Source organism: Vulpes lagopus, chromosome 17 (genome assembly GCF_018345385.1).
Source record: "Vulpes lagopus strain Blue_001 chromosome 17, ASM1834538v1, whole genome shotgun sequence".
Classification (NCBI taxonomy): domain Eukaryota; kingdom Metazoa; phylum Chordata; class Mammalia; order Carnivora; family Canidae; genus Vulpes; species Vulpes lagopus.
In genome coordinates, this window is record NC_054840.1 from 43,018,300 (window position 1) to 43,046,100 (window position 27,801).

The following is a 27,801-nucleotide window of genomic DNA, read 5'->3' on the forward strand; positions in this document are numbered from 1 at the left end:
AACTTGTCCAGTCTCCTGGAAGAAGGAGGCCCTGGGCCGGCAGGTACATCTAGATACAGTCTTTCTTCCCACGGTCCCGGTCCCGATCCACCAGCGGCGTAGTGTCCCTGGCCGGGGGAATCCTGCAGAAGGAATCCTTCTGCACCCGCGCCACGGAGACGGGTCCTTCTCCCCGGTCATCCCGCCCGCCAGGTTTATTGCTTCCCACTCCATGGACTTCCGACGTGGAGTGCCAGGGAGCTGACGGGCAGCGTCGGGGGCAGTCCCAGCCGGTCCCCCGAGCAGCGGGCGTGGAGCCCAGCAGCCCTCCCCCCGCCCCGCAGAGCGCGCGGAAGCCTGCGGACCCCGACCGCGCCCCGCGAGGCCCCGCCCACCCGGGCCCGCCCCGCGAGGCCCCGCCCACCCGGGCCCGCCCCTCGAGGCCCCGCCCACCCGGGCCCGCCCCTCGAGGCCCCGCCCACCCGGGCCCGCCCCTCGAGACCCCGCCCACCCGGGCCCGCCCCGCGAGGCCCCGCCCACCCCGGCCACGCCCCTCCCCGCCGCGGCCTCCCATTGGCTGCCCGGCGCGTCAGTCGGCGGTCTCCGGGGCGGGCGCGCGGTCCGTGGCGTGTGCTCCCCGCCTCCCGAGCCTCCCAGCCGTGGGGAAGCGGTTCCTGGCGCCGGCGGGCGGCCGCGGTGTCCGACTGACCGACGCGGGAAGCTCCGCGCCCGTCCGCAGCGCGCGGCCTGCATGGCGGCGCGGAGAAGCCCCCCGCGGGCGCGGGCGCGGGCGCGGGCGGGGGCGCGGGCGCGAGGTGGGCCCCGGGCCGGCGGCGGGGCGGGCGGGGCGCGCTGTCCTCCGCCCGGCGGTCGGCGCGGCCCGCGGCTTGGGGTGTGCGGGTTGGGGCCGCGGCCGAGGGCGGGGCCGCACGCAGCCGAACGGGAGCTGTGCCGTCGGGCCGAACGGCTCGGGCCGGGGCGCCGGTGGGGACGTGGCCCTCCGCGTCGCCGCGGGCGGGACTTGCGGGCCGGCGGGTCGGCAGGGGGCGGAGCGGCGGCGCAGGCGGCGCTCGAGGGCGCCGAGGGGGGCGCAGCCGCCGCTTCCGGGCCGGGAACGCCGCGGCTGCTCGGTGTCGGGCCGTCCCAGCGTCCTGCGGGTGGGGCTCAGGGTCCTGCGGCGTTGATGGGAAGTCGCAGGTGCCCGGGCTGCTTGTTGACCGGGGTTCTCGGCCCCAGCAGGAGCTTCCGATCCACACCTGCGCTGCTGGGCGTGGTGGAGACTGGGCGGCCCTGGGAGTCAGGACGCGGGGGCTAGACCTCATCCTGCCCAGCGCTGTGCGCCTAGAAGCCACGGCCACGGGCCTCGTGGACAGGGACCGTGGGAGATCTGATCCGTACGGCCCCCCCAGCCTCGAATGCTATGATCGACCTCAAAACTTGGGAAGGTGAACTCATTTTTCGACCTTTCTGCACCTTGAATTATGATAGGCTTAGCTAAATATTTCCTCTGGGTGTATTCATTTGAACTTTCTATGATGTGATTTTCTTTCCTCTCCTGGCCTTATTTGGGGAGGGAAAGCCACCTGGAGGTGGAGGTGGGGCTCAGCAGCAGAGAGTGGTTGGGAGGCAGAAGGGTGCCTACTCTGGGCTTAACGTAATGGCCAGGAATTTTTCTTTCCAATGCATTAAGGCAAAGTGTGCCAACACGGGTGAGCCCAGAGACCATTCTTTCCTCAGCTCCAGCCTATGGGGACCACACTTGGTGTGCAGCAGTGGAAACATGTGATTCAAGGATCACGTTATGGAAAACTTTGGTTTTTGTTTTGTTTTTTTCTCCAAAACATAACCTGTAACCTCTGAGGACTTAGCATAGTTTCCCTTCTTTACAGGTAGTGTTTCCGGGGAAAAGGTTTTAAAGCATTTGCCAAAACTAGGGTGGGAGCAAATTATTTTTACCCATGCCTCTTTTGATAAGAGAGACTAAGCAAGATTCACTTCTGAGGAAATAGCAAGTGCTAACAAGTCACACTTGACAATAAAAACCAAATGGACAGCAGCCCACGGAACAGGTAGGGATGGAAAGAATTTTCTGGTAGCCATTTCTACTCTTTTTAAGTGTTTGGATATTGAGAATCATGACCTAAACATCTGTGCACAGTATTAGGGGAAAGACTGCCAGAATTGCAATATTAGGGAAGTGGCACCCAGGATCTTTGGTGCAACGCCCCAAGGCCCCAAGACTGGGGAAGAAAGAGGAAGCGGGAAGACTCACCCACCAGAGGAGCAGCTCAAAATCCCCAACATACCTTTGGCAGTCGGGCATTTGAGGAGGGCATGTGTGCCCCATATTTTTCCTGGTCTGTTTTGCCTCTGACCAAGCCTCCAAGTCATTAACTGTTATGATTAGTTCAGACTGCTGTGCTTCTTCACCAAAAAGACTGCAAGTTTGTAGCCATGCCATGGGGAACTCCAGGATGCCAGGGTAGCTATCCCTAGGGGCTAGCCTGGGGTGGCAGGAATGCCCAGTGTGGACTGGGGGACCCATCAGCCACATCCCCTCCCTCCTGCTACATATAAAGCATCTCTGCTTTTGCTTTTTTTTTTTTTTTTTTTTTACCCCCTTGCCTTCCTTGTTTTACATACTGTTCTGAGTAAAGTTGTTTTTTTTTTTTGTTTTTTTTTATTCATTCATGAGAGAGACAGAGACAGAGGGAGAAGCAGGCTCCATGCAGGGAGCCCGATGTGGGACTTGATCCTGGGACTCCAGGATCATGCCCTGTGCTGAAGGCAGGCGCTAAACTGCTGAGCCACCCAGGGATTCCTCTGGTCTGAGTAAAGTTTGGTTTGGAAAAGAGCCTAATGCTAAACAGAAAGTTTAGAAATAATGGTAATGGCCAGTATTTTTTATTTTTATTTTTTTATTATTTTTAAAGATTTTATTTATTTATTCATAGGCACAGAGAGAGAGGCAGAGACACAGGCAGAGAGAGAAGCAGGCTCCATGCAGGGAGCCCGATGTGGGACTCAATCCCAGGTCTCCAGGATCACACCCCAGGCTGCAGGCGGCATCAAACTGCTGCGCCACCAGGGTTGCCGTGGCTGGTATTTTTTAAATTTTCTGTTGTCTATTCCATAGAAAGGGCTTAGAACTATACCTGGCCCACAGTAAGCACTCATCATGAGTTCATTGTTATTTTTATCTCTATTTTGTTGATAACAAGTCACATACAACTTGTACAAGATTTCCCACTTTCCGTGTAGACTTTTTTACTAATTAAAAGATGTGTTCCTCAATATTATGGAATACATTATTCCAAAGCTGTTCAAGGGTGACTTTATGTACAAAGCAGATGTTTCTGGTCCACCCAATGCAGTCTTTGCCCCATTCCCTTTGGCAATCCTAGGTACCACGCTTGGTATGGGTAGACAGGTGAGTTTACCTGGTGAGCACTTCTGTGTTTAAAGGGAGAGTGGGCAAGGACAGCTAAGAACCAGGCAGCTGGTCCATGGCAAGAAAAGTGATGGGGATTGTGGGGACTCATACATTTCCTCCTCAACACAGACTGCAAAGGGGTGCTATGAGTTGTGATCTCATTCTAGAACCAGTGCCTTCAGAGACTCTGCCCTCAAGGAACTGATCAGTGGGTGAGAGGGGTGCTGGCAGTGGTCAATGCATCCCAAAGAGGACAGGAGTGAGTAGCTGAGGTTCTTTGTGTGTTGGTTGTAACCTTAAAGAGAAGTATTTTCCAGCTTTATTTTTTTATTTTTATTTTAAAAAAAAATTTTTTTTTTTTTTTAATTTATGCTAGTCACAGAGAGAGAGAGAGAGAGAGACAGAGACACAGGCAGAGGGAGAAGCAGGCTCCATGCACCGGGAGCCCGACGTGGGATTCGATCCCGGGTCTCCAGGATCGCGCCCTGGGCCAAAGGCAGGCACCAAACCGCTGCGCCACCCAGGGATCCCTATTTTCCAGCTTTAAAAGTTAGTTTGAGAGCTTAGGAACATAAACAAGCAAAACCCAAACGCTCCAATTAAAGCACAACACAATGTTTAAAACCAAGTGGTCCATAGCTGGTATTTTTTGCCAGCCTGTTTGGCCCACTTTGATACTTTTACGTTTCTGTGAGATAGATTCGATGCCAAATGAAATGTAAATGTTGGTACCAGGTGCTTTGGCCAAGTAGAAATCCTTGATTGACATAGTTATGAACTCGAAAATGACCTTTCACCTGGCTTCCTGGAGCGGGCGGGTGCTGTCTCCTGGGCCTGTAGCACCACTGTTGTCCTTGCCATGGAAACAGTGGGCATTTGGGTTCTTCTCGTGGTGTTGGCCGCGGAGACTGCCCATGGAGAGTCTTATGTCATCTTTACAACCACCACTCTGATGCTCCGAGTGGTTATGGATTTTGCTCAAAGTTTCAAGCCAGTAAGTGGTGGCCAGGATTCAAACTCTGCAGCATGGCTCCACCTAAAACTGACTCTTCACCATCCACCTCTTTTGTCTCCTGAAACACGGTTCAGGGTTATAATTGAGAGCACTCTAGTCTCCTGGTTCCCTCCCTCCGTTTCAGCTCTTCTCAGTTAAAGTTGGGTTATCATTTTAATACCCTAGTGTCGCTCCACATAACTCACAGGTCTGGGGTACAGAAGAAGTGAGATTATGAAAAAATCATCAGGATTGAGCCAAAATTTCCAATATACGTGGTTGCTTTTTTGTAGCTATGAAAGCCCCTGTGTCTTCTGGAGAGGAGTGAGTGAGTGATAGCACCTGAGTATTTGACCTTTGCCTCTTGTCCACTGGAATCCCCTGGTAAATGTTCAGTTATCTAAAAAAAACCTGCTCTCAGAATGGAGGTTTCATACACATTTATTGATTTGTAATTAACTTAGTGGAAGACAAGTAAATGTTATTTCACAGTGAATCAACAGAGAAAACTTTGTTTATGCACTGGTTTTGCCAGTAATCTTTTGTTCTGGTCATACCCCATTTTATGACTTTCTCATTTAATTGGAGCCAGAAGAGGCAGGTGGCATCATGTTTAAAATAAGAGGATGATAAAATGCTTATGTGCATTTCCAGGAGACTAAGGACTATTGTCTGTTAGTTCCATTGCTGGGATTCTCAAGTAATAAACAAAAATCTCAGAAACTCTCGCACATAAAATGCCATGCCATGAATCTCTGAATTAAGAATTTCATAGGTTTTGTTGTTGATTCAACCATGTATCAATGACTTTGAGTCTGTGGGATTGTTGGATGGTAGCTATATAGTGATTTAAAATACTGTATTAGCTCTCTCTCTGCTTGCTCTGTAATTGGCTTTTATGAACATTAGGGTTAGTCTTCTAGCAGAGGGAAAAGTAATGCAGTTGGAAGTTAGTTTCTCATGAGACTCCCTCCCCTTCAATTTAGAGAAGTGGGATCTCATTCAACATCAAGGGTTAACCATGGAAAAAAGAGAAGCAGGGGCGCCTGGGTGGCTCAGTGGTTGAGCCTCTGCTTTTGGCTCAGGTCGTGACCCTGGGGTGCTGGGATCAAGCCCCCACCCCCCTGCATTGGGCTCCCTGCTCAGTGGGGAGTCTGCTTGTCTCTCTTCCTCACCCCTACTCCATTGCTTGTGCTTTCTCCTCTCATTCTTTCTCTCAAATAAATAAATAAAAGCCTTTTATAAAAGAGAGAGAGAGAGAGAAAGAGAGGCATACTGGCCTCTCGTGTTCCCGTCCAGTCCAGCTCCCTGCTCTCTCGAGGCTGGGGATAGCCAGCCGCAGGGGGTGCAGGCCTCATGGATTGGGGTGGGCGGGGTTGCTCGGGGTGGGAGCTCTTCAGGTAGTGGTCTTTGAACAGCTTGTGTCTCTCCCAGGGCAGAGAGTTGCCAGAGCCTTCAGTCCCCCAAATTCAGGAGAAGTGAATAAATTCCTTCTTGCGTGGTACATCGTGGGCATATTTGTGGACTTGTGACGGGAAGACCTCACCTTTCCCGCGAGGTCTACAGTGACAGGAAAACTGAGGGCTTTGTGTCTCCAAGTCATGTGTCCCAGGTCATTAGGACAGATTGAAATGCCTTGGAGGAAGCAGGTCAGCTGACAGGAAAGGGAAATGGAAGAGGTGGGAAGCCAGCACTGGCGTCTGGCATTGGCTGCATAGAATCACTCACCATCTAGATATAAAGGGCAGGATGGTACTGATGCCAGCAGATGGTTCAGCTCTTTGGCATGTTACTTGGCATTTTAAAAATGAACTTGGAGTTCAGTTTGTAGCTAAGGATGAAGTTGTCCACTTACCTTGAAAAGCAGTTGTAGCCAGTGGAATTATAAACGCTGGGTCCCTCGGTTTAGCGCCTGAATTGGTATTAAGACTTGGGCAGATCAATTCCTTCCCCTGCAATCTGAAGTAGAGAGAAAAATCATTTGAACCAAAAGAGAGTTTATGAGATCAATTTTATCCACAGTGTCTTTGGTTTTTAAATATGTACTAAATTCACTTTTGTTAAGCTCAATGACTGTTATGATATGGGACTTGTACAGCCAGTGCTTGGTGACTGGTGCTATCTTGTTCTTCATGTTTTAATATTCCAATGTATTCTCCTATTTATGCCTCATCGATTGATTTGTTTAAAATGTGGAGCCTGTAAACTCCAAAGTTACAATTCTCCTTCTCCCTCCTTCCCAGGCTCCTCCTAAATTAAAAAAAAAAAAAAAAAAAAAAAAATTCTTGCTGATTTTAGAAACTGGTCTCCTCCAGGAAAGCCCTGCTGGGATAGATCTGTAGACTCAGGCATGTACTTACTTTGGAGGATTGGAGTAGTTGCTGGCATTCATGATGGTCTCATGTAACTTCTGTATGTGTTCAGAGCATCTTTCCTGTGGTGCAAGTTTTGGGTAATGTTTTAAGTGTAGTTGAACTTCAGTTGTTTCACAACTACTTAAAATCCTGTGCCTTGTGCCTCAGTGTGACTCCCCCTCCAACACAACTCTGAAACAAATTAACATAAAGAGGCCTTTGGTGGATAAAGGGGCCTGGTCTCCTTATGTTTGTTCATAGGAAGCTGAGGTACAGAGTCGCTCAGCTCTCTAGGACCAGACTGTGGGTTCCTGATTCCCTGGTGCTGGCACATTTCTCTACCTTGAAGCCATCCCACTAGGGCGACCACTTCGCATTCTCATTTCCTCCTTTGTATTTACATGAGTGTAAGGGAAGAGAAAACACTGGTCTGCTCCCTGTCTCTGACATACATATCCCAAGTTAGAAGGGAGCACCAGGATAGAGGCTGTTAAGATTATGTATGATGGAATAACAGAGCAACCCCAAATAAGTGAATCAAGTTTATTTCCCTCATTATCAGAGCTCAGAGGTGGCTCTCTGGGGCTGGGATGGACTCTTCCCACTTCATCTCCACTGTGTATGGCTTCCATGAGTAGCTCCTTTATGGTCCAGTCTGTCTGTCAAACATCAGTTGCCACACTTACATTCTAGCTAGGAGGGAGGAAGAAGGACAGGGAATACATCTCTCTTAACAGAACTTCTGGAGATTGTATATAATGCTTCTTAGAATTCACTCACACAGCGACACCCAGGACCTGGGGGGATAGAACATAGCCTTTATTCAAGTTAGCCATGTATCCAGCTACAAGTCAGGAGTCCATTTCTATGGAATGAGAGAGAACGGATATGAGGGAAGCTGCCAGTGTCTGCCATGGAACCCCATGGATTGGATCCTGATTACATGGATTCATTTTACTTCTTCAACAAATATTTATTAACCATCTATCCCGTGCCTAGGCACTAAGAAAGCAGAGAGAAAACAGACACAATCCCAGTCCTTAAGACGTTTACCTAAATAGGGAGGCAGACAGACCCTGATCAAACACAGGCACAGTTGTGTAAACCGAGCTAAGTGCCTCAAGGGGAAGGGACTCTGTGTACTGAGGGAGTAACGAGTAACAGGGGCTTGAGCAAGCCCTGGGGTGGGAATGGGTCAGAGGCTTTGCCCCAGGAAGTGACATAGGAGCTGACAGCTGGAGAATGAGTAGGGTGGAGGGTGTTGCAGGCAGAAGAAAGAGCACAGGCGAAGGGAGGCAGGAGGCAGGAGCAGTGCTCAGGGAGGAACTGCCGGCCAGCCCTCTTGAGCAAGAGGCAGCTGGGAGAGAAGGGGAAAGAATCAGCGTCAGGCCTCATGGGGCCCTGCAAGGAGGGTGACCGCCATTGACTTGCCTGACACGAGATTGTCCTGGGACATGGAACTTTGAGTGCTAAAACTGCGAGAGTCCCAGGCAGGCCAGGATTTATTGGTCACCCTTGCTGGAGGCTGCAGGAATACTTGGGTTCCTTAAATATTAATTTCAGCCAAATCCCTCTTCAGCCACAACTGGCTAGTCAAAGTCGCCCCTCCTGTTGGTACAAACAACGGCCACACTCTTTGTGGTTGGATCGCATGACCAGTGAGACTGCCTGGCATGATTTGTTCTAAGAGGAATTTTAGAAAATTCATTGGGCATGTGATAGTATATTATTTGAGATAGCACAACAGCCCAGGATCGAGGAAGCCCGTACTCCATGGTGGCATTTCTCAGTGCTGCCAGTACATTGCAGTCACCTGGGAACTTAACAAAAGATGGAACCCCAGCCCAGGAAATCAGAAAATGTGCAGGTGGACCCAGGGCAAGGGCTCCATCCTGGTGGCCCTCAGGCGTGGGCATGCGAGCGGATCGCTGGGGATCTTGCAGAACACAGATGCTGCTTCCATGGCCCGGGGATCTATATTTCTAAGAGCCCTGGGTGGTAGTGATATTGCTGGCTATGAGACCTCCAGTATAGTGTCTGCAGTGTTTGAGGAGTTTGTTTTGATGCCACTGGTTTCTTTTCCTGGGGAGACCTGAAAGACCACGGAAAGGTGCTTGGGTTGGTGAACGGAGAGAGGAGGAAGGCTCAGAAGGATACGGACGCTCCGCTTGGTGCCATCAGGGGTGGGCCCATCTCGACTTCCCAGTTAGTTGGTTCCTAGGGCTTGTGGGTTGTATGATGTGTCTGGTTCCTGGTTCCAGAAGAACCGGCTCCCTGTGGCTTCTGGCTAGGATGGAGAGACAGTTAATGATGTACCATTACCTCTCTCACACCTTGTTTAGAGGCCTTTCCAGCTCACTTCACTGGCTGCTGGGATTCATGTCTTTCCTACAGGTAAGAAAACCAGAAATAATAATAAGAAAAGCCAGAAATATTTTTAAATAGGAGATGACATACCCATTGAATGCAAAAAAGCAACAAAACCCCAAAACAACCAAACAAAAAACATTACTGGCTACAGGGTGGAAAAAGGTTTGGGGAAGGGAAGCCAATTAGAAAGATAACCATTAGCGACAGAGCCCAAATGGGTCTGATTAATGGAAAAATCACCCCAGGGCAAATGAAGAACCGGTTCATCTGAGTGTACTCTTTGTTCTTTCTCAGTCACATTTTGTAAGTGATTTGCATTAGAGGTTAAAGACAGGCTTAATCTTTAAAGGTCTAAGACTTAAGAGTGTGCCACCAAACCCTGGCAGTTTGAGGCAGTGAACCAGGTCCAGGAACACGAAGGTTAGCAGGGACTTCAGTCAACTCCTAGGTGGAAAGCACAGAGCCTGAATGCATGGTGACCCCTTGCTTCCCTTCCCATGTTCAGAATGAACTGAAAGGTAGCCACAGGAGTCAGAGACTTTATTTATTTATTTATTTGAAAGAAAGAGAGCGAGAGAGAACATGAGCAGGAGGGGCAGAGGGAGAGGGAGGGAATCTCCAGCAGACACTACACCCAGCACAGAGCCCCATGCAGGGCTCCATCTCACAATCCTGAGATGGTGACCGGAGCTGAAATCCAGAGTTGGATACTCAACCGACGGCACCACCCAGGCGCCCCATAGTCAGAGACTTTTAAAATGTCAACTCAATAATAAAACCCACACGTCCTACTTGTGTGGCCAGATGGGGTTGCTGAGCAATGCCCTGAGCTCAGCTCACTCCTAAAGGTCAGGCCCAAGGGCACCTCTCTGCCAGCAAAGGAGGAGGGGCCAACCTGAAGGGGTTCCCCAAACCTACCCTCAGACCAGGCATTTTCCCTCGGGGAGGAGTCAAGTGAGAGAGGGCTAGGCCCAGGGCCAGAGCTAAGTCTCCAGGAAAGCCTTCCTGCTGGAAATCTGAGAAGGGTGGGATGAAGGTGCCCATCCCTGTCTCTCCCTTCAGAGGTTAGGGAGACTTCCTCCAGCAACAGGTCTAAAGGGCTTTAAGTTGATGGCAGCCTAATTGTGAGCTGATGGCTTTTTCTTTCTGGGCTGTACAGTACTAACTAATATAGTCTTAGGCTGCATATGTATCCTTTGAGTGAATCATCTAGAACAGGGTTTGGCAAAGCACTGTCCCTGGACCGAATCTGGTGCCACTCAGTTTTTTGATGGCCTGTGACCTAGGAATGGTTTTGACATTTTTTAATGGTTGGAAAAAAACCAAAAATTCAATTTCCTAACATGTGAAACTTATATGAAATTTGGACTTCAGTGTTTGTAAATAAGTTTTCTTGGAACACAGCCCTGCTGTTTACTGTCTAATAGTTACTCTAATTGTCAGGGCTCATTTGAGTACTTGGGACAGAGACCAGATGCCTGGCAAGCTTTACTCTTAAATACTCTTTGACCCTATACAGAAAACTTTCTCACCCCTGAGCTAGAATGAAGGAATGGTCAGAGTTTTATGTTGTCTCCTGGGTAGGTCACACTCAGGACGTTGTGTTCTGTCTTGTGGCCTCACTGTAAGTGTGGAATGGGTTCAGAGGGGAGTGACCTGGATGATGAAGAGACCCCCACCACACACCCCAGACTGTGTCGTATGAGGACTAGTTGAGGATGTTTAACGTAGAGCAGAAGCAGGCACAGTGCAAATGATCCTGCCTTATGTCCAGGCTTGTTGATTGTTTTGAATTCTTGGAAGAGAATTGCTCCAGGAAGGCAGGTTTGAGGTTAATTCAGAGGGCACTGACCTTCAGTTAGAACATGTCGTTCAAGTTCAGACTTCTACTCACATTCTCTGGGCTCCAGCGTCTTCACTTCAGACGTGAAGAGTGTGAGGCGACAGCCCATCACATGACCAGGTACACAGTGAATTAAGATTCAGCTTTCCCCTGAGAGGTCTTTTCAGGCCAGTGGGAGGACACAGTCATGAGTATGTCTAACTAACCTGAAGCTTGGCTGGATTGCAGAGGGAGCACTGGGTGGGAGTGGAGTGCAGAGGGAGCACCAGGTGGGGGGGGGGTGGAGTGCAGAGGGAGCACCGAGAGGGGGTGGAAGGCAGAGGGAGTACCGAGAGGGAGTGGAGTGCAGAGGGAGCACCAGGAGAGGGTGGAGTGTAGAGGGAGCATCGGGTGGGGTGGTGGAGTGCAGAGGGAGCATCAGGAGAAGGTGGAGTGCAGAGGGAGCACCGGGCGGGGGTGGGTGGAGTGCAGAGGGAGCACCAGGTGGAGGTGGAGTGCAGAAGGAGCAGCAGGAGGGGGTGGAGGGCAGAGGGAGCACCAGTTGGGGGGGGTGGAGGGCAGAGGGAACACCTGGGGGTGTATTTCGCTCTGTGCGGGACTGTTGAACTCAGCCCCTGGAGAACAAAGGTAACTCCAGGTCCTTCCCCCACAACCTCCTGGGATTCTGTGAAAGACTTGAGGTTGTCATGTAGAAGAGCAATGCGGTGTGTTCCTTGTGACTCCAAGCGATAACCTTCCCGGCTGTGGTTACAGATCTGACCACAGCAGCCTCTTGCTCAGGAGCTTTCCTGGATCTTCATGTCATATATCAGCTTCTCCAACAGGATCTTAAGGCCCTGCTGCTCTACCCTTGTTCCTCCTTGTGAACCCCCCAGTGCGGCCCGGGGTCTCCACTCCGCCTCAGGCCTCAGGCCCTGCTAGGTCAGGTACCTATGTTGCCTCTGCTGGGGAACCGTGTTTCTTTGGAGCTTTGTCTTGGTGGCACCCCAGACCCAGGAGGACAGGCCAGTCTCGTGTTCACAATTGTATCATCAGCTCTTGGCCCAGTGCCCAGCCCACAGGAGGAGCTTAATCTATATTCCTAGAATAGTGATAGACTTTGGTCAATAAAGAGAACTGTTCCAGAAAAGGAAATGGTCTGCCACCAATGGGAGGGCATCCCCACCCCCAGAGGTGGAGGGGAGGTTGTAGCACAGGCTCAGGCGGCGCGTCCCATTTGTAGAAGGCCTCGGCGGTACCCATCCATGGCTTGTGTTTAATGTCATTCTGACCCTCTGTTATCACTGATGGTCTTCTCAGGTGGGGAGATGTTTTGGATCCTTGAAGCTAAGTGACTTGTCTGAGGTCCTGCAGCTGGAATATGGCAGTTGAGCTCATTTCCCAAGTTGGTGGATAAGGTGGTCTGGAGTCCTGGGGTTCCCCAGAGAACACCTTCCAACCCCTATCCCACCTGCAGCTGTTGTGTTTTTAGAGTTCGAAGGTTTCAAAATCCCCTACACACGATTAGAAAGTTAAACTTATCTTTTAAAGTGAAGGGTTGCAGTTACACCCCTCAACTTATCCCCAGTGGAAAAACAAAACAAAACAAAACCTCTGAGCTATGACGTTATTACACACGTACACGCATGTGTGCACACATGCACACTCCTGTCAGCATTTGGCAAGGAGCAGTTTCCTGCTGTCCTCCCGGACAGTCCATTGAACAGGAGCCTTGCGTACCATATGCCGGGTCCCGTGGGGCTGTGCTAGCAGCCCAAGTGGGTTGCACAACAGGGCTACAGCTGGATGTCTTACTGGTCATGACTTTCAAGATAAAAACCCTTGGTGGCTTGGGTTGGTGGCTCTCTTCCTCAGGGATACTGATCTTGCACTTTTTGCTTATAGTACTTTACTAAGTGGAAGGCTGTCATTTGTTAATTGAGAACTGAAATGCAAAAGACTTTGAATCTTACAGTTCAAAGATTGGTTAAAAGGACTTTTTCCCAGAATATTTCCTCCATAAGTGGTATAAAAACACACAGCTAACCTATGAATTTTCAGGAACCGAGGCCATTTAAATCCAGTCCTTCACACTGCTGTGCAGACTTTTAAAAATTCTCTAGTACTCTCCTGGATGCTCCCCATGACTTAGAAACCTTGCTGGCCTCACGGGATTTGTTCTACATGTTTATCATTCTGGTTGCATACCAGTGTTTTGTTTAGTTTAGGCTAATGTATATTACTTTGCTTTGTTCTTGAGCCTCTGGGTTCTCAGAACTGACCTGTGAGAGGTGACCTCCAGGGAGATGGAAGTCTGTCTGCTACGTGGGCATCCAGCTCAGAGGACCTTCTGTTTTACTTTTTTGTTTTTTAAGATTTTATTCATTTATTTTTTATTATTTTTATTTTTTTAAGATTTTACTTATTTATTCATGAGAGACACACAGGAAGAGGCAGAGACAGAGGCAGAGGGAGCAGCAGCCTCCATGCAGGGAGCCCAATGTGGGATTCGATCCCAGCACCCCGGGATCATGCCCTGGGCTGGAGGAGATGCTTAACCTAGTGAGCCACCCAGGCGCCCCGGGCCTTGTGTTAGTCCGCGTCCCTGCAGAGAGACCCCCGAAGCCAGGGTGTGCTGACCCCAGGGAGTGCAGGCTATGCCCGAGCCAACCAGCAGCCATTGCTGACAGGAGGGCATCGTTCCACTGGAGCATGAGCTCTTTGAGGACAGAGCATTTGTCTTGTCAGTTCACTGCCTGTCAGGCCAGCGTGGGGGAAGAAGTATCAGTGAGGAGGGCCCGGCGGGTGCAAGGGAGGCCTTCCCAGAGGCTCTCCTGTGCCCCCTGTAAGATTTGGGCACCTCCCTCCCTGCAGCACTTCCTGCCCTTGATGAGGAAAACCTGAAAGCCACGTTCACGGTTTCAAAAGGGGGCAGTGTTCCTGCACTCAGCTCTGAAAAGTATGAAAAGCTTACCAACACCCGGGAAATGCCCGCGTGCCTCACTTTGTCACAGCCGCCGCTGGCCTTGGATCCTCTTGTCCTGGGGAGTGTGCGGTGCGGGGGCCTTCCCACCCGCCCCTCGGCTTCCAAATCCGCCTGTTGAGGAGTGTCCCAGCTCCTGCCAGTGGGCCAGACCAGGGTGCTGAAGTAGCGGGGAGAGCGGTTGTAGTCAGTACATTAAATCCGTATCTTTTGTCTTAAAGTTCTTTAACAAGATGATGTTAATGTGTGTGTTTCTTCCGTCCTGCTGCTCTTGGACATCTGGATTCAGTCGCCTTTCCGGGTCTGGGGCCAGGCCCAGCTCCCCGCCCTGGCCCCCTGGCTCACCCCGATGGGCTTCAGGAGCGTCAGCAGCCTGATGCTCTGTGTGGGGAGAAGGGGCCGGGGCCGCTGTCCCATGAGCAGATTGGGAGGAGCGGAGGTGGCAAAGTATGGGCTGTCTGGGCCGGGGACACCACCAGGAGTTTTGGGGGCCAGGGAGCCCCTGCAGAGTTTCCCTCAGGAGCCCCCGCCACTCCCCCCAACCCCCCCAGCCCCCCCCCCCCCCCCGAACTGCCATCAAATCAGTTTCCGGCCCTTCAGTGTCTTTTGGTTTTATTTTCAGGGTTTTTTTTCTTTTTGGTTTCCTGTTTGAATATTTGAATTATTTCAGCTCTGGTACATTTTAGGGAATGGAAAAATTCTAAGTAGAATTTTACCACAGAAAGGTGGCTCTCTGTTATGTTTTGTTTTTGGTTCTAGACGTGGTCTCACCTGCCACATGTAGGCTGAGTGGTGGCAGGGGAGGCCTTGTTGTCCCACAGCCGCTGTGTTGACTGCGGGAGGCCCTGGTGACATTCCTTGGGGTATCGTGGCTGGCTGTGTGCGCTGGGTCTCCCCCACGTGGTCCTGCTGACCCAGGTGGCCCGGGAGACCCAGTTAGTGCACTTTCCAATAGGACCAAAGGGCACGGTGGCCTCTTTTCAGCCACCACCCAAGTGGTCCATTCCAAAAGTACTAAAACAACATTTCCTTCTGTGTCTCTTGATGACCGTGAAAGAGGACCAAAGCCATGATTGCGACGGAGCCTCTGCTCTCTGCCCTCCTTGAGGTCTCACTTCCCAGAGATGCTTCATTGCCAGAACCTGCCCCCTCCTGCGTTTCGTGTCTAGCCCTCAGCCCTCTTTGGACTATGTTCAACGACCCATTCCTGGGGTGGGGGTGGGGGGGTAGGTCTCTTTCTAGGCTGTCAGGGTAAGTATCGCCCAAGCCCAGGTCCCCTGGAGCAGGGGAGGGGAGGCTGGGGGTTGGGATATCCCTGCTGAACTCTCCCTGCTGGCTGCTGGGTGGGGGCACCCTAGTGAAGGGCCTGACATGAGCAACTTTTCCCCCTCCACTGTATTTGGGGAAGTGAGATTTGCCTCTTGAGGTCATCCAAGTTGTAATGGCAACAGTATTCGAGAGGCACCTCATTTGCGGTGCTCTTGTCCATGGCTGTGGCTTGGGAGTTGTAATCCAGTTACTGACTGACACACGTGGGGGACGGGAGGATGTGGCTTTTCATGATCATTTTAGAGGGTCTCAATTCCACTTGCTATAGCAAAGCTACTTTGAAGATGGATGGTGATGTGTCATCCAGCGGCTGGATGGCCCAGGGATGGCCACGCTGCCCTGCCTTTGAATCCCAGCTTTATGGCTTATGTATTCAGTCTTTCTCTCTCCCTTGCAGCTTCCTCATCTGCAAAATAAGGGTGGTTGGAGTAATCACAGTCAAATGATGAGCATGGACTGGGGACTCGGAGTCTGCCCTGTGGCCCTCAGCATGCCTCCGAAGCATTTACACGGATGCTCCCAACAGCTCCAGAGGCCACGGTGCTCCACCCCCGCCTCACGCTGCAGGAAGGACAGCAAGGGCTAGCGGCATGCAGGACTCCCTGGGGGCCAGGCCCTGTTGCGCCTGTTTCCACCCCCAGGCTGACATGGAAGCTTAGGGAGGTGAAGCCCCTGGGGCATGAGCAGGGCTGGGAGGGGAACAGGGTGGGGGCAGCATCTTTAGGAATGGGGCGGGAATTCTTGCAAAGCACATAAGATGGCTCTGGCATATAGCAAAACTCAGACTATAGCTATTTTAATTACCTGTGAAGCCATATATTCTCCTACTAAAACATTGCCCTTCCCCTCCTTAGATGAGGAAGCCCTGCCCCTCATAATATTGTCATACATTGTATGAACACATCAGTATTGCCTATAAGCTGCAGCCACTCACATGGGACTTCAGGGTTCCCGCCCCACCTGCTCCCTGGCACCCACACCAGCCCCCATGATTATGCTCCCTGGCCCTTCTTGGTTTAAGTCACTTGACCAAAAACTGTGCCAGTTAGGTAGAGGGACGCCAGGAACTCAAGCTTGTATTCTAGGTTTGTATGGGAAAGGCTTACTGAGCCCTCACGTGTTTTTGTTTTTGTTTTTTTTGTTAAGTTGATTATATCTCGCTGTCTTGGGTTGGAGGGGGGTGTAGTTTCAGGATGAGGGCAGGAGGCCAGGGAAGTGTGGTGTGTGTGTGTGTGTATGTGTGTGTAGGAGTCAGAAGAGCTATAATCTGTATTGGATCCCGTGGAGGCCCTGGGCAGCTACCAGAGAGGCTCAAACTCAGGAGAAGGCTCCAGTTTAGGGGCTCTCAAATCAAGTGCCCCAAGGGCCCTGACAGTAACTCAGAGGATGCCAGCGGTTGGTTAGAGTCTGTGACAAACGAGAGCAGCATGCCCTGTGGAGGAGGCAGCAGCCAGACCCCGCCTCAGTGACTTCAAGCCCTCCAAGTCTGCACAAAGATGAGCACCAGTAGTGGGAGGCAGATGCTCTAGAAGGCTCTTCCTAGAAGAAGAAGCAATGTGAATGTGTTCCTACAGAAATGCAGACAGCAGAGTGAAATCACGACAGGACTGGGGTTGAGGGAAGTGCAGGCACTCACACATGTGATGAGGGTGTTAACTGACGGTTTGGTTTGGAAGGCACTTTGGCCATATCTTGTCAAAACTAAAAATGTACACACACCTTGACCCAGAGACTTCTCTTCTTGAAATTATCCTAAAAGCTACTGTGAGTCCACAAGGACCGTTGGAGGATAATGTCTGTCTCGGCAATGTTTGTAAGAGTGAAAAATGGAAAATAAACCATATATGATGGTCTGTCTTTATGCTGAAATACTATGCATTCTTGGGACGCCTGGTGGGCTCAGTGGTTGAGCCTCTGCCTCCAGCTCAGGGCATGACCCCCCAGTGTCCCAGGATCAAGTCCCGCATCGGGATCCCCGTGGGGAGCCTGCTTCTCCCTCTGCCTGTGTCTCTGCCTCTCTCTGTGTGTCTCTCATGAATAAATAAAATCATTAAAAAGAAAGAAATATTATGCATTCTTTAAAAAGAAAAATGTAGATCTATATATAGTGATGTGAAAAGATGTCTACTTTGAAGAGATAAACTGTAAAATCATGTATAATATTCTACTTTTCTAGAAAATGTTTATAAATACATTAAAATAAGTTATGTATCACCTAGACAAAATTCTAGTTCTTCCTGAGTTTAAGGCTTTACTAATAGTATTTGCATCTGTCAGAATTTTTACAGTCAGAAAATCACTCTGAACTAATACAAATCTAAATTACAGATGTAAAGGCAGTATAGCTTTACATTTTTTTTTTTTTTTTTTTTTTAGCTTTACATTTTAAAACAACTCAAAAAGTTGCACTAAATATCTAGGCAGTAGTAAATATATAATGAACAGCTAATGAATTATTCTAGTACCTGTTTTTGAAAATGTCCTTTTAAGTAGTTTAAGTATGTCTCTTCTTATTTACTAGTAACTTTATTTCTGTTTTGGTGACTTTATTTCTTAATTTGCTGGTAAATTCTTTCCTTGTGAGAGTTTAAATGTATATCAAATATCTATATGATCAAAAATGCTAAAATTGGGGCACCTGGCTGGCTCAGTCGGTCGAACATGTGATCTCAGGGTCATGAGTTCAAATGCCATATTAGGTGTGGAACTCACTTTAAAAAAAAAACAAACTAAAATTGTAGATCCTGAATTGCTGAGACTTTTACTATAGTTAATTACTGGAATTTTACTAAACCTTGTGCCAGGGAGGGAACTATTTCACAATGAACCTGGGAGGTTTGGCCACTGTTCAAAAGTTGTGTTCCTCATTTATATTTCAGCATTGTACATGCTCAAGCATAATACAATTGGGAATCAGCTGCACATGGTAAAATATTGTAAGTACACAGTTGACCTCTCCAGGCTCATTCATTCTGTCTGGTCAAATCAGGAATGGAAGCGTATATCATAAGCCGCACATCTGTCCCCACTTCACTGCTGTTCTAAGGGGTCCACTTCCTGAAAATGATGTCCAGCCCACCATTTGAGTCACACATTATGTGTGAAGATGATGCCATCTGTTATGTTTCATAATGATTTAAGAATATACAAGTGGGCAGAACCATATGGTCATGGTATCACGGAGGTCCCCTGGTGTCCAGCAGAATTCCTGGAACCATTCTTGGATTCAACAGGTAATGCAGCACAGTGCACAGACACACTGTGTTGGTTCTTAAATAATTTCATTCCATTTTGCCCCGGTGAGTCAGTATTTTCCCCAATAGTGCAGCCAAGACAATTCGGAGTTAGAGAAGTTAGGTTTCCTGCAGTCACGCAGCCAGGGCAGTAGGAGAGGCAGGTTTTGGTTCGAAGGATTCTGAAATCGATATTCTTTATGGTTATTTCTGTAAATTCTGTGGAACAAAGATATTCCTACGTAGAACACTGATTATAGGAGAACCAGGTATTGTTTTACCTTTCAGGTTGAATTTTTGAATGCTTTAAAAATTGTTTATATAATCGGGACACCTGGGTGGCTCAGTGGTTGAGCGCCTGCCTTCGGCTCAGGTTATGATCCAGGAGTCCTGAGATCAAGTCCCCACATTGGGCTCCCTGCGGGGAGCCTGCTTTTCCCTCTGCCTATGTCTCTGCCTCTCTCTCGGTGTCTCTCATGAATAAATAGATAAAATCTTTATTAAAAAAAACAAAAAACCTTTATGTAATAAATGGTAGACATTTTGCAGGTAAAATTAGCCAATATATTTTTTCCCGTTTAAACAAAACAGACTTGTGTAATTGTGATGTGCCTTTTTTTAAAAAATTATTAATTTTTTTTTGTAGGAAGTGACCAAGTTTACTCCTGGATGCTAGTCACCAGCCAAGCTTTAGGGACCGTGTGGAGAATAGCAAAGGGGTCAGTGATGCTGGCAGCTTCATTTCTGGTGCCTGCCCTCTGCTACTTCAGGAGGATGCACTATGATTTAGGGCACTGGCTGAAATGGTGGGTAGTCATATCATCTTCCCATTTAACAAATAAGCCCTTGCTGTTCAAAGTAGATTTTTGATACCGTTGTTCCCTTTATCTTTTAGGTGGATTGGATATCTGCAGAGAAAATTCAAAAGTAAATATTTTCATGTTTTCCTATTTCTAAAGTGCAGAGAGGGTTTGAGAAAGGTGAGGAAAGGGAAGATTAACTACCTTATATATTTGATTTGGTCCAGGGAACCTCAGCGTGGAGGCGGAGGTCGACCTACTGAGTTACTGTGTGAGAGAGTGGAAAGGAGAGACGCCACGTGCCAAGATGATGCGGAAGGTGTGTCTGTAGGTCTAGGTCATGGACGATGCAGAATATGTGTGTAAGGTCAGGAAACAAACGTTCCATTTTGCTTTATGAAGCCCAAAGATCAACTAGCACCAGATGTTACACAAGAAACAATTGTGGCTCTAATGATAGAGCCAAGCAGCTGCCACACAGTGGCTTCAGGCTGTCAACTAGAGCCTTTGAGGACATGGATGAGGACATGAAATATTTAGGCTGTAATTTCAGGAAATCTGAGGGTGGCACTCTTTTCAGCTTCCCCTGCCAGGCCTATGGCCCATCTCCACATGCAGGGGAGACTTCTGTCCTTGGAGGGATTAGGCACCTGGTTGTAAAAGATTTTGAGGATTTTTTGAATTGCCCGTTGGACCAGTCTTGGTAAATATTCCCAGCAATGTGCTCTAACCTTGTCAGCAGCAAGAAAGTTTCAGGTACTTTTTAGCATGTTCTTAATGTATATGGGTTTTTTTTGTTTTCCACTGTGGTCAAGTTGTAGCCATCATCTCCCCAGAATGACATTTCCTGGCCCTGGGCTTCCAGGAGTTTATCAACAGAAAGAGCAGGACGTGGACTTAGTCCACACAAAAGTCACTTTAAAATGATATGTGGTCTACATTCATAATTTAGAATTGTTTTCATTTCTGTTGCCCACTTCATTTGGGAGTAATGCCTCACTGACAATATGATGAATTCATTTTGTTTATTCTCTTATCCAGAGGAGTCGAAAACCAACTTTTTCTTTTGTGCGGACAGGCTTGTGAGGAGCTGTTTTGGCGGCATCACATTAAATGTGTCCGGCAAGTAAAGAGAGATAATTATGCTGCTCTGAGGTCAGTGCTGTTTCAGATATTCAGCCAAGGCCTCTCCTTTCCATCCTGGATGAAAGAGAAGGACATCGTGAAGGTACATCTGCACACGGGAGCGTGGAGGAATGTCATACTGACAGGGACTGCAGTGCGCATGGCAGGTCTTCCATGGGCAGCTCTGTGTCCTGAGACTGAAGGACACTTCAAAGGCCATACCCTGTCCATCTCAGAGAGGCCATCATACTTGGTCTTGTTGGTTTTTAATGCCATCTTTTCTCAAGAAGGGCATCTGTTGTCCATAAGCAAGGTGGTCTACTAAAATTCACTTTTTTACTCTATGCATATTATTCAGTTTCAACAAACACATAGAGGGCTCCAGACATTCCCCCTTATTCCTTTATAATCAACCCTTCTCACCCCTTGCCTGGGGCTACCATTGATTGTCCCTGTAGTAGTTTTGCCTTTTCCAGAATATCCTTTAACTGGAACTATCCAGCAGGGAGCCTTTTGAATCGGACTTCTTTCACTTAGCAAAATGCATTGTCATTCATCTGTGATCAGTGAATTTGTAGTTCATTCCTTTTTATTGTTGACTGGTATTCTTGACATGAGTACGACACAGTTTATCCATTCGTCACTTGAAGGACATCTGGATTATTTCCAGTTTTTGACGACTATGAACAAAGCTCTTATAAATATTCCTATACAGGATTTTTTCCTTTTGGACAAATGCCTGGGAGTGATTCTTGGGTCATGTGGTATGTGGTCTAAGTTCCATTTTCCAGTGTGGCTCTGCCAATTTGCATTTTCACCAGGAATGTGTAAGAGTTCCAGTTGTTCCACATTCTAACCAGGATTAATTTGGGATTTTTTTTTTTAGCCACTATGTACATTGGTATCACTGTGCTTTTAGGTGGCATTTCCCTAGTATGGAAGGATGACTGTCTGTCCGTGTGCTTATTTGCCATCTATATTATCTTCTTAGAGAAGTATCTGTTCAAGTCTTGTGTCAATTTTTATTTTTTAAGTTTTCTATTCATTTTTAAAAATTATTTCTACTTTTTACTTTATTATTGACTGAACTCGGGAAGTTCTTTATATATTCTGGGTACAATGATTTATCAGATATGTTATTTGCCAATATGTTCTCCCAGTCTGTGCCTTCTTTTTTTTTTTCTTTTCATTTTAACAGTGTAAGGCAGTATATTCTTTTTTTCCCCCTAAGGTAGAATGTTCTTGATGAACAACATGAATTTTTATTTTGAATGTAGGATGTTTAATCTAGGATGTACATTTAAGGATAGAGGAACAAAGAAATATAAACTATATATATATATGTAGCTATATGTGCTCTATTTCCTTACCATTTTTTAAATTATATTTGTTTTTTTATTAGCTTCATTTTATCTAGCAAGTGCTTGTGCATGGTGTGCTAGGTCTGCTGCTAGTTGCTGAGGATAGAGAATATGACCAAGTCTTTGCGCTCCCCAAGCTCAACTGGGCAGGAAAATGAATTAGATCCCTTCACTGGATCAGAGTCCTATGTACTCTGAAATGTACATATGTACTTATGTACTCTTATTTAATCCCAAAAAGAGTCCTGTAAAGTGGGTAGTCTTATTCTTGATTTATGGTGGAGGATGAGGCTAAGAGGGTAAATAATCTGCCCTGGTTGAGCTGTCTCTCAGCTAGTGAGTGACAGAGTGAGGTTGGGACCCCCTCATTCTAAAATCCACATGCTCCCTGGTATGCGAAGGTATTCTAGTATGGTCTGGGTAAAAATAATTTCTAAAGGTATATACCTAGGCATTTTGGGAAGGGTTTTATGCAGAAAGATGGTTTCCATAGACATAATCTTTTTTTTTTTAATTTTTATTTATTTATGATAGTCACAGAGAGAGAGAGAGAGAGAGAGGCAGAGACATAGGCAGGCTCCATGCACTGGGAGCCCGATGTGGGATTCGATCCCGGGTCTCCAGGATTGCGCCCTGGGCCAAAGGCAGGCGCTAAACCGGTGCGCCACCCAGGGATCCCCCATAGACATAATCTTTATGTGGGTTTTTACCAGTTGTAAAACTGTAAATTAAGAATACAACCCAAATTACTTAATCCACAGATCTGAAAGAAGGAATTATATATTTTTATTCAACTGTTGTTATAGTGTTTTTAAATGGAGACTGCTAAGTGAGATAAAATCATGCCCTGTGACGTGTTCTAAATCGTGTGTCACAAATATTGAGGTACTAATCATGGTTGGAATCTACTTCCTTTTCAAGCTTCCTGAAAAACTGCTCTTTTCACAAGGTTGTAATTGGATCCAGCAATACAGTTTTGGTCCTGAGAAGTATACAGGTTCCAATGTGTTTGGAAAATTGCGTAAATGCGTGGATTTATTGAAAACACAGGTGAGCATTTGGGAGAAGAAAAGACTAGGAATGAAAGCACACACCACAGATATAGCGACTCTTCTCTGGTAGGCATGTCACTCGATGCCACATAAGGAGACATGTGGCCAGGAGCACCTCTTCTAGGAACTTACGATTGGCTTTCCTGTTCTTTTCACCTTCCAAATAATGAATGAGCAATGTCGTACATGATGATTAGACCGGTTATGAATTAAGGAGGGCTTTGTGGGCTGGCCAGGAAAGCTTAACAGTCATTCACCTATTTCCCTCTGAAAGATGGGGTGCAGGGTCCAGAGAGGGCACTCAGAAATGCACTTCTAGAGTGTGACCTATGAATAGCTTGGGCACAGCACATTTGCTGTGATTTGAACTAAATTTGTCCTGCCTTTTAATCAACACAGATTTTGAATTGTTGAAATAAATCCACCCTGGTAAATACCATAACATTTCTGTGCTGTAGTTTCCTGATCTGTAAAACTGATATATGAATGGCATGTCCTCTGCACAGTTATGTGAGGATTCAGTGAGTTAATACATGTGGAGTGCTTTAATCTCTGCTTGGCACCCGGTGAGTGGTAAAGAATACTAGTTAGTACTATTGTCTCTGGAATATCTTCTGTGTAACCAAACTATGTTAAGCTGTCTTAGGAAACTAACTTGCTTGATATTTTACCTACTTGGTGGTGCTTTTTTGAAAAAAATATTTCATTTAAACTAGTTTGTTATTGTAAAGGTAATATATACTTGTGAATTAAAAAAATCAAGGTGAAAAAGATATAAAATGAAAAGTTAAAAAGTTCCCCTATATTAATCTTTGGTTTATTTTTATAAGTACTTTAAGAATTGTGCCATGGGTGTAGGAATTCACCTTTACCCTGTAAATTTCACTTTTATATCTATTTTTAGTGGACTGAATTTAATGGAATTAAAGATTATCACAAGAGAGGAAATATGTGCAACATCCTTTTTTCTGATCCTCTTCTGGAATATAAACTGTATGAAGCTTTAAAGTTTATCATGCTATATCAAGTCACTGAAGTTTATGAACAAATGAAGACTAACAAAGTCATTCCCAGTCTTTTTCAACTCCTGTTTTCCCGGGAAACATCCTCTGACCCTTTAAGCTTCATGATAAACCACCTGAATTCTGTGGGCGACACATGTGGACTAGAGCAGGTAATTGGGGCTGAAGAATCCTGTGTGTTTGATTCAGGACGATACTGGCAGTACTTGAACACAGGCACTTAGAGTTTACTTTCAGTGATGATAAAACCCACTGCAAAAAGGTAGTGGGAGGGGGCGCCTGGGTAGCTTGGTCAGTTAGGCATCTGCCTTTGACTCAGGGTATGATCCCAGGGTCCTGAGATTGAGCCCCACATCGGGTTCCTGCCCAGTGGGGAGTCTGCTTCTCCCTCTGCCAACTCCCCCTGCTTGTATTCTCTCTCTCTGTCAAATAAATCTTTTTTTTTTTTTTTTAAAGGTAGTAGGTTGATACTATTGCTCCTTATTAAAGGAGGAAAAGAATAGATTTCACTGCTCCATGCTGTTTGCTGTATGTCTTCCAGCCACGCAACCAGGGAGCACCAGTGCCGGAACCCTTTCTAACCTTTATTGTGCTGCTTAGATGGTGGCAGGTTCTCCCGCAACAGAGTTTAACCAAAAGAAAGTCCAGTTAGAAAATGACATGAAGTTTGGGAAAGCATTTGGTTACTTATTGCAGATAAATAGAAAGTATTTTTTAAAAGATTATTTATTTATTTATTTATTTAACAGAGCGAGAGAACAGGAGCAGGGGAACAGCAGAGGGAGACAGAGAAGTAGGCTCCCTGCTTAGCAGCGGGGCTCCACCCCAGGACCCCGGGATCATGACCTGAGCCTAAGGCAGACACTTCACCAACTGAGGCACCCAGGCACCCCTAAATGAAATTATTGAAAATTTTTAGGGGTGTGTGGCTGGCTCAATTGGAAGACTGTGCAATCTTGACCTTTGGGTCATGAGTTCAAGCTACACATTGGGTGTAGAGATTACTAAAAACAATAAATGAACTCTTATTTAAAAATTATTGAGGTGCACCTGGGTGGCTCAGCAGTCGAGCATCTCCCTTTGGCTCAGGTCGTGATCCCGGGGTCCTGGGATCGAGTCCTACATCAGGCTCCTGTGGGGAGCCTGCTTCTCCCTCTGCCTGTGTCTCTGTCTTTCTCTGTGTTTCTCATGAATAAATAAATAAAATCATTAAAATAAATTATTGAAGAATTTTAAAACCAGGGGCACCTGGGTGGCTCAGTGTATCTGACTCTTGATTTCAGCTCAGGTCATGATTTGAGGGTTGTGAAATTGAGCCCCGTGTGGCTCTGCGCTCAGCATGGAGTCTGCTTCTCCCTCTGCTCCTCCCTCTGCTTGTGCACATGCTCTCTCTCTCTCAAATAAATGAATAAAATCTTAAAAAAATTTTTTCAGATCCAGATAATGCTTTTTTTTATCCCCATAGATAAGAGATTTTGTTTTGCTTTGCTCTCTTTGGCAATGCACAATAATTTTTATAAAAGTTGATTAAAAAACTAGTTGGAAAGCAGTGTGATTTTTATTATTGCAAGCACTCCTTTATTTTTTATTAGTTGTTTGTTTGTTTTTCCAAACAGCTTTTTCTTGTAATATTTTCAGGCTAGTCTACAAAGATGTTCCTCTCCCTTACCCTGCCTTTCACATAGTGAGCATTTGTTCCTGATTGTGGCCGCTCAGTGGTTCATGTGTAGGTCTATAAATAAACACATGCTCCATAAGCTGCAGAACACACTCCCTCCTCTGGTGGGGCCAGGGATTTGGAAGTGTGTGTTTCTGACTTCTTTTTATCTCTTCTCCAGATTGATATGTTTATTCTTGGACACTCCCTTGAAATAAAGATAAAAGTGTTCAGGCTGTTCAAGTTTAACTCCAGAGACTTCGAGGTCTGCTACCCAGACTTGGCGCCCAGGGAGTGGCCAGAGATCTCCCTGCTGACGGAAAATGACCGCCACTATCACATTCCTGTCTTTTAAGTCTGGTGTGGGCTAGGCACCAGCTCTCACCAATGACAGTGGTTACACTTTCAAGTAAAGTCCAGCTGGAAAACTAAAGCTAGCGTTGCGGCCATTGAAAGGATGAGGACCTTCTTCTCTGGAATGGCAGGTGCACTGGACCTAGAGGTGTTCCAGTGTTTTCCAGTGATTTCCTCCAAACCAGCCTCACTGATATATTTGCCAGTTGATGGTTTTACTTTGTTCATATGGGCTGGTCATTTCACACGCGGCAGGCCTTTAAGGGCACAAGAATGGTAAATTTGGGCAGTACAACAATGTACAGGAAATAATTTGAGAGAAAAAGAGGAAAAGGACTAACCAGGAAAGAATTTGTCTCTAACCTTGACATTCTCATTAGGAGCCTCATCTTTGATTTTGGATCTTCATAAGCATGGCATTGTTTCAGAAGCATTACCCTCCCGGGAATCATTATGGTGTATTGATTTTCTAGAACCACTTGATTAACTGTAAAAATCGTGTGTGTGTGTGTGTGTGTGTGTGTGTGTACAGGCATATGCACATGTGTATACATTGTATAGTTTAATGATACATATATGAATACATACACATAATCACTACTTTGTAATGTTGTACAATTTGTTTTATATTGCTTTACATTTTTTTGTTACTGTTGCATCTGGCCAGTCCACTCTGTTTTATACGGATAAAAATGATTAATTCTGTAGATTAAGGTAACTTAATGATGACAGTTATAGAACTATTACAAAGCATTAAACTGTGGTGTGGGATCCCTGGGTGGTGCAGTGGTTTGGCGCCTGCCTTTGGCCAAGGCGCGATCCTGGAGACCCGGGATCGAATCCCACGTCGGGCTCCCGGTGCATGGAGCCTGCTTCTCCCTCTGCCTGTGTCTCTGCCTCTCTCTCTCTCTCTCTGTGTGTGACTATCAAATAAATAAATAAATAAATAAATAAATAAATAAATAAATAAACAAACAAACTGTGGTGTATTTAATGTGTATTGACATGTGTATTTAATGTGTGGTAGGTGGAATCATGCCGCCCCCATACCCCACCATGTCAATGTCCTAATCTTCCGAATCCGTGAATATGTTGGGCAAAGAAGAATAAGGGTGCAGGTGGAATTAAGGTACTAATCTGACCTGGAAATAGGTTATTTTGGGTTCTTCAAGTGGGCTCAGTATAATCCCAAGGGTCCTGGGAAGAGGGAATTGGAAGAATGTCAGAGTCAAAGGAAATGTGAAATACAGAACAGAAAGAGATACAACATTTGGCTTTGAAGATGGAAGAAGGAGCCATGACCTAAGGAATGGGGGTTGCCTCTGAAAGCCAGAAGGGGCAAGAGAAGAATGTTCCCTAGAGCCTCCTCCAGAAAGAAACGTGGCCCTGCCAACACCTTGATTTTAGCCCAGTGGAACCCATGTCAGATCTCTCACCTACAGAACTGTAAGATAATATATTTGTGTTGTTTAAGTCACAAATTTTCTGATAATGTGTAAGAGCAACAATTGACAACTAATATACTCAAGCTAATAATTTTTGGTCATCTTTATTTTGGAAATACTTTTCTAGTTAATTTTGTTAATCTTTATTTTGAAGGTACTTTGCTAGTCTGTTGTGAGTTTCAATAAATACAAAACAACTTTTAAAGGATCTTGGCCAATGATATACTACTTCAAATGTACAAATCCGTTCTAAGAGTGACTTACTAACACTTTTGATGCTAATGTTTTCTCCCATTTTCATACTGTTTCCACTACAGTATAAATAAATTAAGGGATGTTAAATACTATGGTCTATGAAAATAACATCCAGGGGAACCTGGGTGGTGGTTAAGTGGTGATACGTCTGCTTTCAGCTCAGGTCATGATCCTGGGACCCTGGGATCGAGTCCCACATTGGGTTCCCTGAGCCTGCTTCTCCCTCTCCTTCT

General features: G+C 46.8%; 1 protein-coding gene across 3 annotated transcripts; it reads left to right on the forward strand.

Moving 5' to 3' along the window:
- Window positions 1-597: 597 nt before the first annotated feature.
- Window positions 598-27,801, forward strand: OTULINL (OTU deubiquitinase with linear linkage specificity like). Of its 3 annotated transcripts, none has more exons than XM_041731682.1 (9): window positions 641-794; window positions 1,219-1,424; window positions 19,144-19,303; window positions 19,393-19,424; window positions 19,525-19,616; window positions 20,376-20,525; window positions 22,705-22,833; window positions 23,740-24,009; window positions 25,696-27,801. In XM_041731682.1, the coding sequence occupies exons 2-9, from the start codon at window positions 1,400-1,402 to the stop codon at window positions 25,867-25,869; spliced, it is 1,032 nt and encodes a 343-aa protein (XP_041587616.1). In that variant the 5' UTR covers window positions 641-794; window positions 1,219-1,399; the 3' UTR covers window positions 25,870-27,801. The 3 variants fall into 3 exon arrangements, with proteins under 3 accessions (XP_041587615.1, XP_041587616.1, XP_041587617.1); XM_041731683.1 differs by lacking the exon at window positions 641-794 and adding an exon at window positions 1,869-2,048 and having other exon boundaries at window positions 868-1,424; XM_041731681.1 differs by lacking the exon at window positions 1,219-1,424 and having other exon boundaries at window positions 598-794.